The sequence below is a fragment of the Miniopterus schreibersii genome, assembly GCF_964146895.1.
Source record: "Miniopterus schreibersii genome assembly, chromosome: 8".
In the NCBI taxonomy this organism is placed as follows: Eukaryota; Metazoa; Chordata; class Mammalia; order Chiroptera; family Miniopteridae; genus Miniopterus; species Miniopterus schreibersii.
The window spans coordinates 15,507,414-15,527,995 of record NC_138109.1 but is presented as its reverse complement, the minus strand read 5'-3'; the positions used below and the strand labels follow the sequence as shown (position 1 = coordinate 15,527,995).

Sequence of the window (20,582 nt, the reverse complement as noted above, 5' to 3'; positions counted from 1 at the left end):
AATGATATAAAGCATGCAGTTTGGGATCATCTTTTACTTACTGCATTAGGCAAAAATTTTTAAAGTTTGATGGTACTTGGTACTAGTTAAGGCACAAGGAAGTGTGCACTAATCGTTGCAGTCTTTTCTGTAGGCTTTTAGGGTTACTTCAGTCTGGTAGATCTGTCACATTTCATCAGAGAAGTAGAATTAGTCAGGAGGGAAAAAGTACACATATATATGTGTGTGTGTATTTATATATGGGCTAAAGGGCTTACCCTTGTGGGTGAAGAAGGCAATTTTCAGGTACCCCAGAAGGAATATCGTACAGATGGGGCATTCAGTCAGTGTCATCTAATCCAGCAGAAAATGCAAATAAGGTGTTGACTGAGAAAAGACCATTAGTGAAAAATCAGTTATGAATTCCACAGAAAATTTAAAGTTTTAAATTTCGATGAAGTCAAATGTATCTTTTTTTCTCTGTTACGGATTTGCTGTGGTGTCATACCTAAGAAATCCACTGAACCATGAATGCCTTATGGAAATGGTCTTGACTTATTCTTCCATTCCCAGTGCCTAGGAAGATGCTTATGAATGCAAAGGGGACTCACGTTTTGGGGGTGCCTATACTATGTGTCAGGCATTGTGCGTGATACTATTCTCTTTTCCTAAGTATTCATTGATTGAATTAAAATAAAATAAAGTGAATCTATGTTTACAAGAGAAACTAAAACTGACTTGCCCAAAGTTTTATAGCTTGTAGGAACAGAGCTGAACCCTTTTGACCCGGAATCCCATCTCTTTCTCTTGTACTAATTTGCCTCATTAAATAGTAAGCTCCTACAGTGCATTTGGAATGATTGACTTTATAAAAACGTGATCACAAACTTAGAAACATGTCTCATAAAGCAAGATTGCTTAACAAGTTTTTGCACCCTTTTGGTATTATGCCTATAAAGCCCTTTAAATATTTTTTAAAGAAAACAATGCTGTTCATTGTTTTCTTTAACAACCATAATGATACTCCAGTCAATGGTGTGAGCTTTTCTGCAACTTTTCTCTTTTAAAACTGCAGAATTCTCTTTGGGATTTATTTCCTTCTTTGTTTTTGTCGGATACATGTTTTCATTTTACCATGAGATTTGCAAAGTATAATTCTGTAGAATAATTCTTCTGGCTTAATAAATGTATATTTGTTTTATTTATTTTTAAATATATCTGTATTGGTTTCAGAGAGAGGAAAGGAGAGGGAGAGAGAGTATGATAGAAACATCAATGATGAGAGAGTCATCGATCGGCTGCCTCCTGCACGCCCCCAACTGGGGATTGAGCCCGCAACCCGGGCACGTGCCCTGACCGGGACTCGAACCCCGATCGCCTGGATCCAAGGTCGATGCTCAACCTCTGAGCCAAGCCTGGTTGGACTGTATATTTGTTTTACAGAGGTCTTTTACTTGGTTCATTGCCTTTCTCAAGTTCTTTCTTTTGTTCTTTCATCCTTCCTCCCTCTCTCCCTCCCTTCCTCCTGCCCTCTCTCTGTTTTCCTGTATTTCAGTGAATATCAGCTATTTTAGGTGTCATTGCTTCTGAATTGTATATTTTATATTATCTACCTTTAGTGGCTTAGCATAGGGGTAGAATTCTTCCACTACTCTCATTTTGGTAAGGAAAGATCGCCTGAAGGTAGCATTTAAAATAAAATAAAAATAAGAATTTATATAGTTTGACCTTATTTAAGTCATCTCACTAATGGGAAACTCTTCTGTTATGATATCAGGTAATATAACTAACATTTCAGATTTCTGGAATCATAAATAAACTGTTGATCCAACTATGTTTATAATTTTATTAGCCAACATTTCATTCTCTGACTTATAAACTGTTTATTGATCCAACTAGGTTTATAATTTTGCTTGTTTATATTAGTCATAGAATTTTATTCAATTTCATGTGATTAATTTTCTTTCTAAAAAAATCTAAAGAGATCATATTATAATTTTTTAGGTATAATTTACATACAGTATATTCATCCTTTTAAGTTCTGTGAGTTTTACAAATGTGTACAATCATGTGAACTACTAATACAATCAAGATACAGAACAGTTCCATCACCCCAGTGAAGTTCCCTCATGCCCTTTGGAGCCAATCCCTTCTCTAATCCCCAGAACCTGGCAACCACTGATCTGTTTTTTTTGTTCTTATAGTTATATAAAGAATGTCATATAAATAGAATTTTATAATATGTAGACTTTTGAGCCTGGCCCCTCCTCTCCCCTCCCTCTCTTCTCTTCTCTTTCAAAGAAGAGATCAAATGAAAAGAGCCTGACCTTTTCCATTTAGCATAATGCATTTAAGATTCATCCACATTGTTTCATGATGCTGTGTGGTATTCCATTGTATAGATCTTCAGCAGTTGTTTACCCATTCACCAGTTTGAGACATTTGAGTTGTTTCTAGTCCTTGGTGTATATATGAAAAAAAGCCGCTATACACATTCATATACAGGTTTTTAGGGTGAGCATAAATTTACATTTCATTTAGGTTGATACTTCAGAGTGGGATTGCTGGGTCATATTGTAAGTGTATGTTTAGCTTTATAAAAAACTGCCTAACTTTTCTATATAGGTGTACTACACCTTTCTGTCTTCATACCAGCAATGTATGGCAGTTCTAGATGCTCTGCATCTTGCTCAACTTGGTATGGCCAGTTTTCCTTTATTCTAACCATTTTAGGAATTGTGTAATGACACCTCATTTTTCTTAAGATAAGCTTTTTATTATGGAATAATTATTTTGGAATAATTTTAAGTAGGGGATCGTGTAATAATATTCTGGAATAGATTTTCAGAAGTGTCTCAGAGATAGTACAGAGAGTTTCTATATACCCCTTACCCAGTTTCCTCTCTTGTTAATGTGTGTGGTGTTTTTTGTTTGTTTTTTTGTTTTGTTTTGTTTTTTGTTTTTAAATATATCTTTATTGATTTCAGAGAGAGGAAAGGAGAGGGGGAGAGAGAGAGAGAAACATCAATGATGAGAGAGTCATTGATCGAGCCCGCAACCCGGGCATGTGCCCTGACCGGGAATCGAACCCCGATCGCCTGAATCCTAGGTCGACGCTCAACCGCCAAGCCACACCCTGCCGGGCAATGTGTGTTTTTTTAATCCTCACCTAAGGATATATATTTAGAGAGAGGAAGGGGAGAGAGAGAGAAACATCGATGTGAGAAACATCGGTTGCCTCCTATATGTGCCCCGACTGGGAATCTAACCCACAACCTTCTGGTGTATGGGACTATGCTCCAATCAACTGAACCATCCAGCTGGGGCTTACATAACTATTACATTTTTCAAAACTAAGAAGCCAACCTTAGAACATTACTGTTAACTAAATCCAGGCTTCACAAACTTTAGCTTTCACTATTTTTTCCACTAATGTCCTTTTTCTATTCCAGGATCCAATCCAGGGTGCCACATTGCACTTAGTACAACTTTATTTTAATTTTTATTTCTGGCTCTAACATGTCATAACCAAATTATAAGATACCATTACTAGTCTTGGTTCTGTTTTTTGCAAAAATATATTTTTCAGTTCATATCTATTCCAGAATGCTATGTATGTCATATACTCTTCTTTTGTTGAATGAGTTTAATTTGCATATAGTCCTTTTTAAGTTGCAGTCAAAGGAGATTCCAAAGTTTGAGGCTGCTGGCCTCTGTAGAGTAGATTCCTTCCTTTTAGACCAACCAGAAAATAATACAGAGAACCTCTGGGAAGATTGTTTCAGTTAAGAGTCTTTATCAAGAAAAAGAGTAAGTTCTTAAAATTTACTCTTCTCATTTACTTTCTTGCTTGAAGTAGCATTAACAGCTTTTTTTTTCCTTTGGTTAAATTACCTAAGACTTTATATATTTATTATTTTTAATCTACACATTTTAGTGTTAAGTGGCATTTTAAATACTGACATAAATTTTTGACAAACAGCAGCCAAAACACATTAAGTTACTGTGATTTCCTTCAGAATATGCCTTTAATAACCTGGCATGTTCTCCCCTGTATTCTTCGTAGTGTTTTTCTACTGAATTGAGATATTCTGTGACTATTGAGTGTTTAGGAAGGGTTTTAGGGCTCTATTTAAAGCATACAAAAAAGAAAGCCCCAAAGAAAGAAACATGCACCAAAAACAAGTCATTTTCTGACTTAGAAAAGTCACATTTATAATAAAAATTTCTGATGACCTACTGCCATTCTGTGATCTGTTTATGATGTTCTTGATACAGCACTTAACACGGTGTTACAAAATTTTAAATGAAAATTTTTTTTAATGAAATGTTTGGTAAATGCTTTTATGGAGAAGCACAATACAGATATCAAAAAATAACTTTATGAGAGAAATGAAAAATATGAACTTCACTCAAAATAGAAAAATATGAGCTTCAATTTTGAGGCATAGTTTGCCTAAGATTTTTAGTTAAGATCAACTGGAAAAGAGGACTTGTGTATCTTTCAGGTTTAACTCCAGTAGTAATTTTTTTTTTCTAAGCAGAACACATCAAACAGTATAGTGATTGTATTCTGGTTTTAAGTGCTATCTTACAAATAATAGTACAAATAACCCTGGATTTATGATGTAGTTACATCCCAATAAACCCATAAGTTGAAAGTATCATAAGTAAAAAATGCACTTAATACACCTAACCTACAACATCATAGCTAAGTCTCGCCTGCCTTAAACATGTTGAGAGCACAGTATCTCAAAAACACTGGCAGCACACTACACTGTAGAGTATTGGTTCTTTTTTTTTTTTTTTTAATGTCTTTATTGATTTCAGAGAGAGGAGGGGAGAGGGAGACACACATCATTGATCAGCTGCCTCGCACAGGCCCCCTGCCCAGGATCAAGCCTGCAACCCCCGGCATGTGCCCTGACTGGGAATCAAACCTCGATCTCCTAGATCCTAGGTCGATGCTCAACCGCTGAGCCGCGCCCGGCCAGGCAGAGAGTATTGGTTCTTTACCCTCGTGATCGCATACCTGGCTGGGAGCTGCTGCTACCCAGCATCCACAAGAGAGTTTTGTCCTGCATATCGCTAGTCTGGAAGAAGATCAAAATTCAAAGTACGGTTTCTACTGAATGTGTATTGCTTTTGCAGCATCATAAAGTTGAAAAATCGTAAGTCCAACCGTCGTAAGTTAGGTACTGTCTGTACTTGAATTTGTTCTCAAGTCATTAGATCAGTAAGGCTTCCCAAGATCCATGAAACACCTGGGACTGCCAGTGGTATTACTGTGTTAGCTGGGAATTTCTTCCACTATAAATTTAGGGTTTGGCCCAGAGCGAAAGCATGAGAATACTAACTTTGTAGTTATATGACAGTTCTGTTAGGCAAACTGTCCAATTATTTGGAAAGTTTTTGAGTGTTTTATGTTTATCCTATTCTTAATGTTTGGAAGCATTTTCACAGTTGTGTGTATAATTATGTTTTGTTTTATTTTCGTACTTTTCTTCACTTCCCACCTTTGTTTTCAGCTTGTGTATTTCATTCATTGGCCAAGTGGCCAGCAAACCCAAGCAGAGAGGTAATAGCAAAAAAGAATGAAAAGCAAAATAAACTTCTATGCTATTTGTATTAATTTTCTGTGAATACCATAATAAATTACCACAAATTTGGAGACTTGAAACAACAGAAATTTATTCTCTCGCAGTTCTGGAGGCCAGAAGTCTGAAATCAAGGCGTCAACAAGGCTGCACTTCCTTCATAGGCTCTAAGGGGAGAATTTGTTCCTTGCTTCTTCCAGCTTCTGGTGCTGCTGGCAGTCTTTGGCCATATCACTTCAACCTCTGCCTCCATCTTTATATCACCTTCTCAGTGTGTGTGTGAGTTCATTTTCCCTCTGCCTTTCTCTTATAAGGACATGAGTTGGCATTTATGACCTAGCTAGGTAATTAAGGATAATCTCATCTCAAAATCCTTAATTTAATTATATCTGCAAAGAATCTTTTCCAAATAAAGTAACATTCACTGATTCTGGGAGTTAGGATGTAGATTTGTTTTTTCGTTCTTTTGTTCATTCCTTCTTTCCCTCCCTTTCTTTTTAATTTAAAACTTTAGTCTACCATATTGGTAGTTAAAAAATAGTTGTGGGGATGTAAAGTACAGCATAAGAAATATATATAGTCAGTAATATTGTAATAACTATGCTGCCAGTTGCATACTGGAAATATCAGGGGGAACACTTTCTAAAGTATATGATTGTCTAACCACTATGTTGTACATATAAAACTAATACAAAATAATATTGAATGTAAACTGTAATTGAAAAAAATTAAAAAATAAACAAAAACCTTTAGCCTATTAATAAGGGAGGGAAACTAATATGGGCTCCTAACCTCCAAGTAAGTAGGACCTGTGCTGTGATTTCTTGTTACAGATATATTAAAATTTGAAATAAAGTTTATCATTCCTTCCTTTTTTTAAAAGGGAACTTTTTAGTTAACACAAACTTCAAAAGGATGTTTTTCAAATCAGTTAACAAAACCTTGTAAAGAATTAAATTTGTGATTTAAGGCATCCCTGGTGAGAAATGAGAAAAGTGAAGATTTTAATTTTTTGTGCCTCTAAATATATTGAAGGTTCTTAATGAACTGGTTTAAGTAAATATTTAGAGGACTCAAGAGCCTGGAAATTGTGTTTGATAGAATGAATATTTATTGAATGCCTGCCACGTGCTATCATACTAAAAAGAATAAGGTGGTCTCTGCCATTGTGAGATTTAAGATCAAGATTCCACAGAATCTTAGAAGCAAGGAAAAATTAATAGTTTTAACAGAATTAGCTGACAGATTTAGAGGCCACCGTAGAGGTCAGAAGAGTGACTAATTTGAAAAATTCTCAATTATCAACTAATTATGAAGCAGGGAACTCTTTCACTAATAACTGAGGTTTTAGTAGGTTGGGAGATATTTTGTTTTTCTAAAATGATGCTTTTATCTCTGACTAGAAATGGTAAAAGTTTATTTTCATATGCTCTGTAATTAAAATGACCTGTTTCATTAACAGTAGATCATACTCTGTACATTACAAATTAAAGACTTATGGCTGTAAAGAGAAATCAAATTGTTATTTTTGGTAGACTGTACAAGAAGTTAAAAAGTAGCATAAAATCTCATTTTAGGATTTTAAAGAGGTCCTTAAAGTGCCAGATAACACATTTAAAAAGTTTTAAATTTAAGAACATGTTACTATACCACGAGGTCAAAGTAATATAACAGAATAGTTGAAGAATTAATGAAGGAAAAGGAATAAATAGCCTAAGGTAATATTAGGCATGTAATTTTAAAAGGGAAGGTTGTATGCTCAATTCTACATGAAGGGGAAAAGAAGACAAGGGCGTTCAGAATCTTGGATTCCACTACTGGTTCTGCTACTTACAGATGGCATGAGGCAATGCCTTCAAATCTTTGGTTTTAGGTTATTCAACCCTAAAATAAGGATTACCTCTAACTATTTAATTTAATAATCTAAATTTTCTTGCATTCACAGAGTGAATACTTTCTGTCCAGAAGAGGATAATCAAATGTAAAATGTCTTCTGATACCAAATTCTTTTAGCTATTGGAAGCTGAATGCTTTTGCTCAGAACCGTAAAATGAAGCAACCCTGGGTTTATGTGCAGGGTCTGTCTAACTTGACTTCTTATGAAAGAGATGACAGAGCAAGAAAATTAAATGTCTTTCTGCCTGTAGTGTTGTCATGAACTTCTTTGAGATTTGGGGGTAAGGAAGATCATTGCATTTTAAATTGCTTTTCCCTCAAAGTTGAAGTTTTTTCCTGAGGAAAATGGATGAGCCAGAATGTAGAATTTATGCCCAATTTTAGCTTAATACTTGAACATTTTTATAGAAGCATTTTTAAAGTGATGTACCTAAACATTTTACTACACAAACCTTAAGTATTGTATTCCTCTGTATATACTTTTGATTATACTTAAGCTGTTATTATTCTATAATTAATGTAAAATCTTATATTTTTTCATGATTTAAATGAGCTTTTATTGAAATAGGTTATAGTTTTCATCTTAATACAGAATGTTCAATTGTATAATTACAGCATAGGCAAACCATTCTCCATGTGTTAGTTGTTTCTAATTTTTCATTTTTGTGAAAACAGACTTCCCCTTTTTAAAATAGTTAACTTCTTACCCCTCTATTTATTTTAGGAAAAAAAGAACAAGAAAAATTATTGAGATCATGGGCAATTTTATGACCTCTTTTATACTCTTTAACTGGAGAACAGTCTGATTTTAAAGCTGTGCCTGAATATTTCTTATCTTAGAGTCCAGATAACTAGGTTTTGTTGTTTAGATTTATTTTTGGTAGTTGAATAGGCATGAAGTGGTATCTTAAAAATATTAAAATTTATTTAGTTAGTAGGGAGAATCTTTTTTTCCCAAACGCTGATTTGATCTTAAATTGTTTGTGTTCTTTGATGGATGTATATGTTAGTCATTGTTTACCACGTAACAGATGGTCAGTAAATGTTGAATTGGTTAGGTTTACATTGTAGACATTAAGCTTTATCTATTGTAATTATTGCAGGTATTGCTTACATTTGTTATACCCTTTTAATTTTAGGTTTGTTATTTTTCATTGCATGAAAGTATATTTTACATAACCGGATCTGTTGATTAGTTGCTAATGCTTCTGTTGCTCAAAAATTTATCTTTCTACTGATGAAATAAATATGCTATTCTATTTTTCCATTTTTTTAATGCTACTAGTTCTTCATATACTTAGAATTCATCATAGTGTATGATGTGGGTATGTTTTTCTCCATGTAGATATTCAGTTTTTCTGACAATATTTTTTAAAATGGATTTTTCTCCACTTATAAGCACTTTTTAGATTTGATCATTGTTTTGGTATTTCTAGTCTCTTGTGTTTTTGTATGTGGTTTTGTTTTTTTGGTTCTTTGTTTTAAAAAATATGCTTAACAAAAACGATTTTAACCATTTTGAAGTATACATTCAGTGGCATTAAATACATTCACAATGTCAGCCATTACCACTGTCCTCTAGTCTCTTTACTTGATGTATTTCTATTTAAACCTGAAGCATGATTGCTATTATTCTCAGGCACATTGTTTAAATCTCTGAATCCCAGCTGTCCTGTCCATAGAATGAGGATAATGCCACCTGTGTCTTAGGATAGTTGTGGAGATAAAATTAGGTAGGACAATGAATATAAAAATACTTAGTGTATTATAAATGCTTGGTAAATGATAGCTCGCTTACCCTTCTCCCTGTAATTAGTTTTAAAGACTGGTATAGGGCAGCTATTCATTAGTTTCCTCTATTCTCCTCTCCTCCAAAATTTCCATTGTTATTTTTACCTAATTTTCAGTAAGAAATTTGTAGGTATTGGAGTAAACTTTCGTTTACTTCTTATTCGAAACCTAATGCATATATTCTTATTTGAAACCTAATGTATATATTCTGTAGCTTGTGAAGCCCGAATTACTAATTAGTATCATCCCCACCAACACTTACTGCTAATAAGCGCTGTTCCACGAGACCACAGAAATGTTTTCTTATGTTTTGAAACCATTTCTCCTGACATCTTTCTGATTTTGCCTTATAAGCCTCCTAGTTGATAAATTAGAATTTATATTGACCAGATACCTTCAGGCTTTATGTTTGGTACTTTCGGTATTAGGACACTTGTTTCTGAATTCCTTGATAGATCCCCCTTAGAATAGATCAGTTATTGTTGAATAACAATAAAACCATTAGAAGAGCATATTTTGCTTTTTGTTTTCATTCTTCAAGGCATACACATAATTATATTTGAGGATGCCATGGCAAACATTTGCTAATTACTTACTTCTTTTAAATCATGAAGTAATCCACGTGTTAATAAAAATCTTAAGTGGTTATATACCACTTTTTTATACTTCTTTAGGCTACTATTGTTTATAACTATTATTGCTGAGATATATTTAATTTGGGGAGGAAAACTATTGATTTTTTTCCAGGGAAACTTTTGTAGCCTTTTCTTTAGTGTGCTCTGAAAATATATGTAAGGTTCTGGAAGGGGTAGTTAATTGACTTCTAAAATTCAGTGTAGTTAGTGACCAATTTGTGAGCTACCTATTCTATTTAGAACTGTATCAAAGATACTCAGTTAATTCCTGAATATCTCTGCACACTTAGCCACATGCAAGTGTGGACCTATAATCAGACTGTTTTGCTCTATTTAGGACCTATAATCAGACTGTTTTGCTCTATTTAGACACTTTTCTTAATATTATAATTAAGAATAACATATAGTGTGTTTTTGTTGGAAAAAAATGACCTTATACTGTGCTTTAAAGTATTTATATACCTAATTTTTAATTTCCCTTTCTATGTTTAAGGGCTATAATAAGACATTGAAGGAACCTAAGTGCTTGCCTGTTGCCATTTATAATTACAGGGTAAATAGTATGTTGAACTTGGTACAAAACAGAAATTATAAGGTTGGAATATCATTAGAATTTTGAAATAAAATATTTGTTATTATTTCCCTTCTAATTTCTAAGGATTAAAAATTATGGCTGCCATATTACAAAATGATCCAGCTTTTATTTATGAGCATGTGAAGTCACAATATTTAAAATTGTGTGACCTTTTTGTTTCAAACCAAAGTTCCTATTTTTTCATTGTCAGCATTGGCAGGTAAGGAAATATTATTTCTGTTCTCAATTGCAGATTTTCCCAGATTTTTGTCTATGAAGGCATATAAATACTAACAAACTCCAAAAAAGATGATAAAACAGCTGTATTTAGAAACCAATTATAAAAATTGAAACTAAAAAATTATGAAAAGACATTACCATCCAAATGCCTTATAAAGGTGCTTAAAACAAAAAATGAATTCAGAGAGTGTTTTGTAATTTCATCGGCTGCTTGGCTAAATTGTAATTGTATTAATTTACATTACATTAAGAATCCACTTTCCACTCCTGTGTCAAGCCATTATATTAAACTCTAAAACTAGTACACGGAAATGAGAATGCTAAGATTTGTATTGTAATTCCGTACTTTTTGTTATTGTCAAATACTAGATTACTGTGTCTGTGTTATATAACACTTTCATCTGGTTGCTCGTAAACTCGGCTTTTGATTATTCAGCACGTGCCACTGTAGAAAATGGTGTGAGATCTTAAGATTAAAAGTTTTAGCACATTGATAAATGTTAGGAACGTGGTAAATACTTGTATTCTTGTATTGAGTATGTTCTTATATTTCAGGTCTTTTAAATTACAAATTTTTGGAAGGAAGAATACTGTATTGATGGAAAGTAGTATCTTAGATGCATGTTGTGATGCAATTATGTGATTTATGTCATTATTAGTATATTTTATACACATATGTACCAGTATATATGTTTGCATACTTCACAATAGCCAGTAGAATCCCAGAAGATTCTATAAGAAATCATATGTTTTGCTTATAGATTGCCTTTTTTGTTTTAAAATGATCAAAATTATTGGTGATCATTGACCAATTATTGATTTTTAAAGTTTTTTTTTCTAAATATAAAAATTATCTATGCCCCTTTTAGTCCCCTAAATTTAAAAGCTGAGAAAATAAAAGTAATTTTTAAGGATGGAAACAACAAAGGATGCTTCTTTTCATAGAAGAAATAGGAGAGGTAGAAAGGAGTATCTTTCATTTGTTTTCTTAAAGAAGGTTTTCTTACAACTTACCATAGAGTTTATCTCAAGAAAAATAGAAAATTAGTACATTTCCATTATAAAATCACAGTAATATTATCATATTTCTAAAAAGCAAAAAATCAAGATTTTAACATTTAGTTTTATGTGGTCTGAAAAATTTATTTCCCCACTATTAAGAAGTATTTCTTGCCTTTTAAAACCCATAACCTATTTTGATCAATAAAAATCTGTGTTCTTAATGTTGTTCATATTTTTTAAATAAATTAGTTTTTGTGTTTAAAAACAAAGTTAAAGTACATGGTTTTTAGTATCCTTTTTTAAAAAACAAAACAATTTTCCTTACCTTCCTCTTACCCAGAAATAGATTTTAAAACATTTCCCGTATGAGAAGGAAGGAATATCCTCTCCCTCTCCCTTGCCGAGAATCTACTAATTAGAGATTGCAGTTATTACAGTTATGGCCTTCAATTAAGTAAAACATGGAATATTGTCACTTTTTGTTTAGGTCAGAGCTGGTCACACAAAAATTCAACAAATGAGATTTAAAGGCATTACATTTTCCTGATGATTTGGCCCTAGTTTGCTCTTTCTTATGAGATGAAATCATACATGTACATTATGTTCATTTAGCCAGTATTAAAATCCTATAAAGACGCTTCAGTTTAAAACTAAGATAGATATGTTAGTGAAACATAAAAAATGTTTCATCTTTCATAATTATGAGTCAGTTTCACGTCACATTGATTATGCTGTTCTGGGTAGAGCAAAACAAGTGCAGGGAAGATAGCACCTGTGAGCTTTAGTTATTGTGCGCTGTAATTCTGCAGCACTAGTTACCTACGTCAGGTAGTATGAGAACTCAGCTTTTGAGGCTCTGTGCATGAGCTACACGTGAGTGCATTGAGCATCCTGTGCTTCTGACCTTTAAACTTTTTTTTCTTTTGACATTCTAGATTAGGGCAGGGAGTAAAGCTGTTTCAGAGTTGGACATTTTTTAATCTAACCGTCTAGCTTACATATGTTTTCTCTCCTTTTCCCATTCCGGAGTGAGGGTCTAAGAGTGTTGTATTGTACCAAGATAGAGCAATAGAAGTGGAGTGGTGGTATATTGGCATAACTGAAGTCTTTCATTTCCCTTTTCATGTTATTTATCTATTTTCATTACTTCTGCAGTAAGATTTTGTACTTGCTTTAGCTTTATATATTAAGTTGGTTATAGTGGTTGGTAGAAGTGAAAAGAGGTGTTACCTTAATTAAAAGCATAAGCAATCACATCTGTTTTTGGGGAAGTGCTAGTTTCATTTTTGTTAAATAGTAATGGAGTTTTTCTTTTTTATAATGTATTTAAGTTTTCTAATGTCTGTCTGTCTCTCTTGCCAGGAGGGCACATAAGGTGTTTTTACCAGTAAATGTGGGGCTTAGAGTCCTATTTTTCTTTGTTAGTTTGAAAATCAGGACGGGTAGAGCAGGATCTAAGAAGATAAAGGTTTTCCTTAAATAATTGACTAAACAGTATATTTAGTGGAGCTCATTATTTCAGACTAAAATTGGGTCCCAGCCCCGGCCAGATTGCTCAGTTGGTTGGAGCATCGTCCCATACACCAAAAAGGTGGTGGGTTCAATTTTTGGTCAGGGCACATACCTAGGTTACAGGTTCCATTCCCGGTCACGGTGCATACGGAAAGGATGTTTCTCTCTCACATCCATGTTTCCCTCTCTCTCTCTCTGCCGTCCTCTCTCTCTCAAATCAATAAAAACATATCCTCGGGTGAGGATTAAAAAGATAAAAAAAAATTGGGTCCCAGCTTTACATGATTATTTTTTCTTAATTCTAAAATTCAAAGTTTCACTTATTTGCATTATTAAAGTAGATCCAGAGAATTGAGTTTTCCTTTAAATTAATTATATGTACAGATAATTGTGAATGTATTTAATTGGTATTCCAGTTTGTTATATTTAAAGTAATTCTGTGTGTCTGTGTTAACGTTATGTAAATGTTCCACATGAGAGCAGGTTAGATGTTATCATAACTTACTGACTTGCTAGGCTAGTTTTTATCATTAAAAAATGTAACTCTAACCCTAAAAAAAAAATTGCCCTACTTATCAGCACATTGTAAAATGTTTAATGCATTAGGCACTATAGTAACCATGTTTTAAGTACAGCAGAAGTGGTTCCACGTGTTGGCTTTTGTAAGATAGTATAAAAATCATTGCGTATTCCTATCTGGACTTGGTGTAGCATGTCAATTTTGAAAAGCCATGTGCAAGTTTGAGATTTTGAGATTGGAACTCACGTGGAAAGCTTGGGGTAGCAAAATATTTTAAAAAATTATTCTCTGATGGCCTGAATGATAATGCTTTTAAGAGTACATAAGCTTTGAATTCCCTCTCTTTTTTAAACAGACTGTGAAGACTGCTGAGAGACAGTTGTGATACAGTCATATAAGTGTAATAAAGAAATATTGGTCCTCATGGAAGAAGAACAAGATTTACCAGAGCAACCAGTAAGTATTTCCTTTAATAATTTGAAGTTGATTGTAGAAAAGCTAATCTGTAGATATTTTTAATATTATTCAGTTGTACTACAGATTCCAAATTAGAAATAAAAATAAGAAAAAGACTCCTTAATACTTTCCTTCTAAGAAAACAATTTTATATGTTCTTAAATGCATATTTTGCTAACAATGCTAAGGAGTCTGCTTAAAATATTCAGCATTACAAAATCACTATTGTATTTGGGAATGCCATTAAAAAAAGAAATCAATGGATATTTCCTTTGGTCTGTGGCCTGCAGAGCTGTCAGGGAAGGGCATAGCAATTAGCCATTGTGGTGGGTGAGATGGCAGCAGAATGTTCTGTGGGTGTCAGTCAGTTGTGGGACAGACCAGCAAAGGAAAAAAAAAGATAAAACAATGGATATTCTTACAGTTTTTAAAATAAAAGAGGACATCTATTTACCAAACACTATTTACCACTTCTGACGGAAAATTTAGTTTTATCTTTACCTAAATTTTCCTAACTGGCCTAATTTTGAAGAAAGTATAATCTGACCACTAGCTAATTCCTAAAAAGATAAGACCCTAGAGACTAGGTTGAATTCTTAATTTCTTTTAAGTATTTAGTATAAATAAATAAAATCATTTTAAATGTCCACAAGTGATACGGATTTATTGCCTTGCCATGGCTTCTTTTTGTTTGTTTGTTTGTTTGTTTGTTTGTTTTTTGATCCTTAGCATTTAAAAAAGAAAGCAATAATCATTCTCTTAAGGTACTTTTATTATAAGAATCTTTTCCTTTTGTCTTGAGTTTCTTTTTCTGAAGTTAAATAAATACTGATTCAGTTTGCTATTCTGAGCAAACCTCTTGCATTTAATATTAAAAGAGAATATAGAGAGGTACATGTTTACCATCTTTTAATGAAAATCCAACATAGGAAAATTTGAATTTTGAAAGCAGGTAATAGGGTATGTTTTTCATATACTAGATGTATTCTTTACATTACAGAAGGATGGACGACACCAGCTTCCATTTAAATATTAAATTCCTTTAGTAGGTTTTTAATATTTTTCTTTACATTGAGAAATGTGTACTGATGATTACTTTGACATATTTTTTAGCCCTCTCACTTAAGGTAAATATAAAAGTAGGAAGACGTAAACAATTGTTAAAACAACCACAGCCTTTTGAAACATTTGGAATGTCATTCCTTCCCCTGGTGGGACATTAATAATCAGGGAAATGGTAGGGTTAAAAATCATCTTCAGCAGTGTATCTGGGATATACGCTATAAGAACAAATACCTGAATTAGACACACTAAATGTACCAAGAAAAATTACATCATTGAGTTTTAAATGTAGTAAAAGGTCTAGTCATAGTTTCAAAAGACTTTTATAAGTTGTTGAAATGGGTATTGTTAGTTACTCCTTACCTATTTAAGGTAATGAGGATTGTGAGGCTGACCTGCTAGTGGGTCATCTTTTCTGCTCTGCTTCATTTCCTTGCTTTTCTTATTCAGTTTCTATAACATTCCATATAAAACCTGATTGTTACTTCCAAGGAAGGTGAGAAATTAAAGCACTTTAAAAACTAATTTTCTGTTGACTATAAATGGTGATTGCCTTGGGGCATCATTTTCTTACTGATTTGTGCCTGGGTTTAATTTAATTTTTAAAGGTGCCTGAGTGACAACATTGAGAGGTCAGTGCCATTGAAAGAAAAGTTTAATGTTACTCACAATTCCCTTAGAAATTAGAGGCATGACATGCCACACAGGACCCATGGGGTAGGGCAGGGTAAGGGGGAAGCACCAGTTTTGATCAGGAGGCAGAAAGGCTACAGCCTTCATTGGGGTTTCCACAGGCAGGGTGAATGGGGCAAGGCAAGGCAGGGTCAACAGTGTAGGATTGGTTAGTTTGAATAATTCCAGGAGGTTTGGAGTATGGGGGCTGTCACTAGGTGTCTGGTACCCATCTGGCCCTGAGTTGATTTAGAGCAGGGGAAATATTGACTTGGTATGTATGAGTTAGATAAAGGAGGTAGTTCAGAATGCGGGCTCTGGATCGTAGGAGAGATACAAACAACTTTGGCTCCGTGATTAATGAATGTCAAATAAACAAATATGGAATCTAAGAAAACACAGAACACTTATTGACCGTTAAAAATAATTAGAAGAGTCAATGTCAGGCTTTGAGGAGAAAAATAAGTTTTCACAGGCTGTAGTAGAGATGGAAAATTTGAGTGGAAAGACTAGCCCTATCCCAAGTTGATGATGATAAAGTTAAGATTTTTAACCCTACTGTTTACCTGTCTATAGAGGGAGATGTTACTGATGGGCATTATTATTATTGGAGTTATTTTAATCCCATCATCTCTTGTCTCATCCTTACTGGATTATCCCTCTCTGTTTCTCTACTTCTTACTTGCTCTGTCTTAAGATTTAAGATTTGTTCGGGTCATTGTTAACAAAGATTTAAGATCTGTTCGGGTCATTGTTAACAATGCAGCATAAATCCTAGCCACAGGTCTGTCTTTCATTTTCCCTTATTGCCAGTCAATCCTCTGCAGTCAGAAATGGTTTTCTCTGTAGTCAGCAGTTACGTCCCTGATTCAGTCTTCTCCCAGTCTTCATCTTTTTCAACTACTTCGAAGTAGCTCATATTATTATCTAACCTGGAACTCTTTTAAAGAGTGAAAGGGGGCACTAACCAGACCCAGTTTGGGATAACAGGTATAATCCAAGACTATTTCTGGCAAACTGGAAGCACTTTAGTACTCCTTTATGAATATCATAAGTGGTCTCTGACCTCAAGTTTTGAAAGAGCATTATATGCATCGGAAAAAGTTTTAGAATGTACGTATCAAACTCAGTACTCGTTTTATTTACTTATCATTATTTTATTTATCCATTCATCTGTTAATGGATAATGGGGTTGTTTTCACTTTTAGGCTATTTTGAATAATGCTTTTATGAACATTAATGCACAGTTTTTTGTGTGGACATGTTTTCATTTCTCTTGGTTATGTAGCTAGGAGTGGAATTGCTGGATTATATGGTAACTGTGTTTAACCTTTTCATGAACTAGTACTAAAGTAGCTGTACTATTTGCATTCTCTCAGTTTCTGGATTATATTGTTGAATCTGTACTTTTGTAAGCCAGTGAAATATGTCTGTATTCTTTGAGTTAAACTGTCTCTGGTGCCAAGGTAGCACATGCTTCCTATCCCTGACTTACAGAGGGACATAATTGCCCAAATTAAGGTGAACAGTATCTGAAATGTTAAATTTAATCATATTAAATAACTATATTCCCACCTGTTATGTCCATTTAAAATTATTTATCAACATTTTTGCCTTCTTTTGTTAGCTTGAAATACTTTTAAGTATTCATAATTTATACGGTTAACCATACTAAGCATGTTTCTTCTATAACTAGTTATTCTAACCAGAGAGCTCTAAAATCAGATTCTTTTGTAATATGAAAGCAGGGATTATATGGTAAGTCTGTTAGCAGTGTTAAACATTGATTTTTCATTTGTGAACTAAACTGTTTCAATGTAAATGCTTTTACCTCAGAAGGAATTAAGAAAGGATGAAAATCTGGGGGGGGGGGGAGAAGAATATTTTTTAAATTACTGGTAACCTAGTAAGAATTTGTCTTCATTTTTGGTATGTAGGTAGTTTAAGTATAAAGACATTTCTGTTAGCCCTGGCTAGTGTGGCTCAGTGGTTAGAGTGTCAGCCCAGAAGGGTCTCGGGTTGGATTCCCGGTCAAGGGCACGTACTTAGATTGTAGGTTTCATCCCCGGCCCCAATCCGGGCGGTGTGCGGGAGGCAGCCAGTCGATGTCTGTCTGCCTATCGTTCGTTCGTTCGTTCTCTCTCTCTCTCTCTCTTATTCCGATTCCTCCCGCCCTCCCTCTTTCTCTAGAAATCAGTGTAAAAAATATCCTCAGATGAGGATTAACCAAAAAAAAAAAGAAAAAGACATTTCTGTTAAATAAATTTTGAGATGGTATCAAGAGTTCCATATTTACTGTTTGGTGATGTAATTATGCATTTGTTAAAAATTTTTTTAATATATCTTTATTGATTTCAGAGAGAGGAAGGGAGAGGGAGAGAGATAGAAACATCAATGATGAGAGAGTCGTTATTGATCGGCCACCTCCTGCACGCCCCTGACTGGGGATTGAGCCCGCAACCCGGGCATGTGCCCTGACTGGGAATCGAACTGAGATCTCCTGGGTCCTAAGTCAATGCTCAACCACTGAGCCACGCCCGGCCGGATGCATCTGTTAAAATTTAAAACTAATGAGTTTGTATCCAAGTTTAGATATTTCATCCTGGTAAACATTTTATCTTGAGTAAAAATCTTGATAAACATTTTACCCTGAATCTGACAAACACTTTTTTCATCAAAAGATCTGCATGTGAAAAACAAAGTTGTTCATATCTAACTCAAAAATATAATAAGGATTAAATAAATCTAAGCAAGACAAGATAATTATTCTGAAGTTTATCAGTTAATGTTAGCCTGACATTTGAGTAGCTAGATGATTTCAAAAACAGATCACTACATTATTTCTTTGTATATTTATTTTTGCAGGTTAAAAAAGCCAAGATGCAGGAATCGGGAGAGCAAACTTTAAGGTATGTAAAGTTGAATTTCTTTTTAATGATTACAATTTTTTTCACATGCTGATGATGGGCATGATTTAGGTTGACCGCCCTCTTTTTGTTTTTTAACATTAGTCTTTACATTTTGAAATTATTTGGTTTAAAATGAAAATTTCCTCCAAAAGTTTGTTGTTAAAACACATAAGTGCTAATTTATTTTTTTATTCATTCATTATTTATTCAACCATATGTACCAAGCTCATGTGATCTATGGAGGAGACACAAAGGTGAATAATTTTTAGTCAGATGTATAGAATACGAAATAGGAAGAATAAGCAGAAGTAAGGGAAATGCAAGGTGTTTGGCATTAATTACCAAATGGATATGGGAAGCCTCAGTCATTAGCCTCACTCCCTTTATAGAAAAGGGGCAGCTTCTATGCACCTCATACTCTGGCTTCCACAGCACCATGGATTTTAGTTTTCCACAGTTCTTATCTCCTGTCGTTTGAACCGGTAACTATAAGAACCAGTAACTGCATCACCTCCAACATCTTAATTTCTAGAATCCTCCTCTTTTACTACCACATTACATTCCAGCTCATTTATTCTACTGCCACACTATCCATGTTCTTACTCTACACGTCCAGTGAAATGATCTTCCCTATCAGCCATTGACCCGTACCTCAAAAAAAGACTTCAGTATCTTATGTTGCTTTTAAATGATAAGATCTATTACTTTAATCAGTCCCTTACAAATAGTCTTAACTCCCTCCCCTTTTCCTCTGTGTTGTATTTCCCTAGCAAAATCACAACCCTGCTTAAACTCATCTGTCTACCTATTCCACACTTATTTCCAATCACCTGAACATTGCAAGAGAAAAACATAAAACTATGCTGACTGGTCTCAGTTTTCTATCATGATTACAACTTAAACAGACACTTAAACACTCTTGATGGTCCAGCTATCTTTCCTGGTGTTTTATTTCCCACTCTCTGAAATTATCTTTCTTCCTTTCTTCCCTTCTTCCCTTTCTCTCATCCAAGGAAAAATTGTTTGAACATTTAGAATATACTGGGGGGGGGGACTTTATCGATATTATACTTGAATATTAGAGGTTTGTTCAGAAAATATATGAGAGCTTTAAGAATTTTGGTGCTGTGTATTTTTTAATAGAAATAACATTTCTTTAAAAAAGTTTTTTTGTATAGAAACTACTCTTAGTCAGTGTTATCATTCCAGGTATATGGACCCTCTGGTGCAGTGTCCTCCATTTTTCCCTACAGTGTAGACAGCAAAGCAGATTTCTTCCTCGGGAACATAAATGTGGGAAGGGTGCCTGGACTGGGGAGAAGTTGTAATACAGTAATACTAGCTGTAATTATATTGTAGTTACTCTGTTCTAGTCTCTGCTCTTTAATCTCTATAACAACCCTGTGAGGTAAGTTCTGTTATTACCCCTCATTGACAGTTGCAGTTGAAGAACTAGGGCACAGAGTTCAGTGACTTGTCTAAAGTCATAGAGCTAGGCTTGGTAGAGTGGAGTATGGAATGTGAGCTTAAGCAGTCTGGCTCTGCAGTCTGTCCTCCTAAAGATTGTGCTATACTGATAGCTGAGGGAATAACTGGAGAGCGGAAAGTACGGTAGAAGGAAAGAGGAAGGACATTGTGAGTGATGAAAGTTGGTATATTCTCCATTTCAGAATTTCAGTGAGAATCTTCCCAGCATTAAAGCATCTAACATAATGACTTGTCCTCCCAGTTTATATA

General features: G+C 34.1%; 1 protein-coding gene across 3 annotated transcripts in view; it reads left to right on the top strand.

The window, feature by feature from the left end:
• EYA3 (EYA transcriptional coactivator and phosphatase 3) overlaps positions 1–20,582 on the top strand; it is an 82,642-nt gene that overhangs the window by 16,155 nt on the left and 45,905 nt on the right. For all 3 annotated transcript variants that reach the window (XM_081145965.1, XM_081145963.1, XM_081145964.1), the window contains exons 2-3: positions 14,102–14,202; positions 18,802–18,845. In XM_081145965.1, coding sequence (XP_081002091.1) covers positions 14,170–14,202; positions 18,802–18,845 — 77 coding nt within the window. In that variant the 5' untranslated portion in view covers positions 14,102–14,169. The remainder of the gene's footprint in view (positions 1–14,101; positions 14,203–18,801; positions 18,846–20,582) is intronic.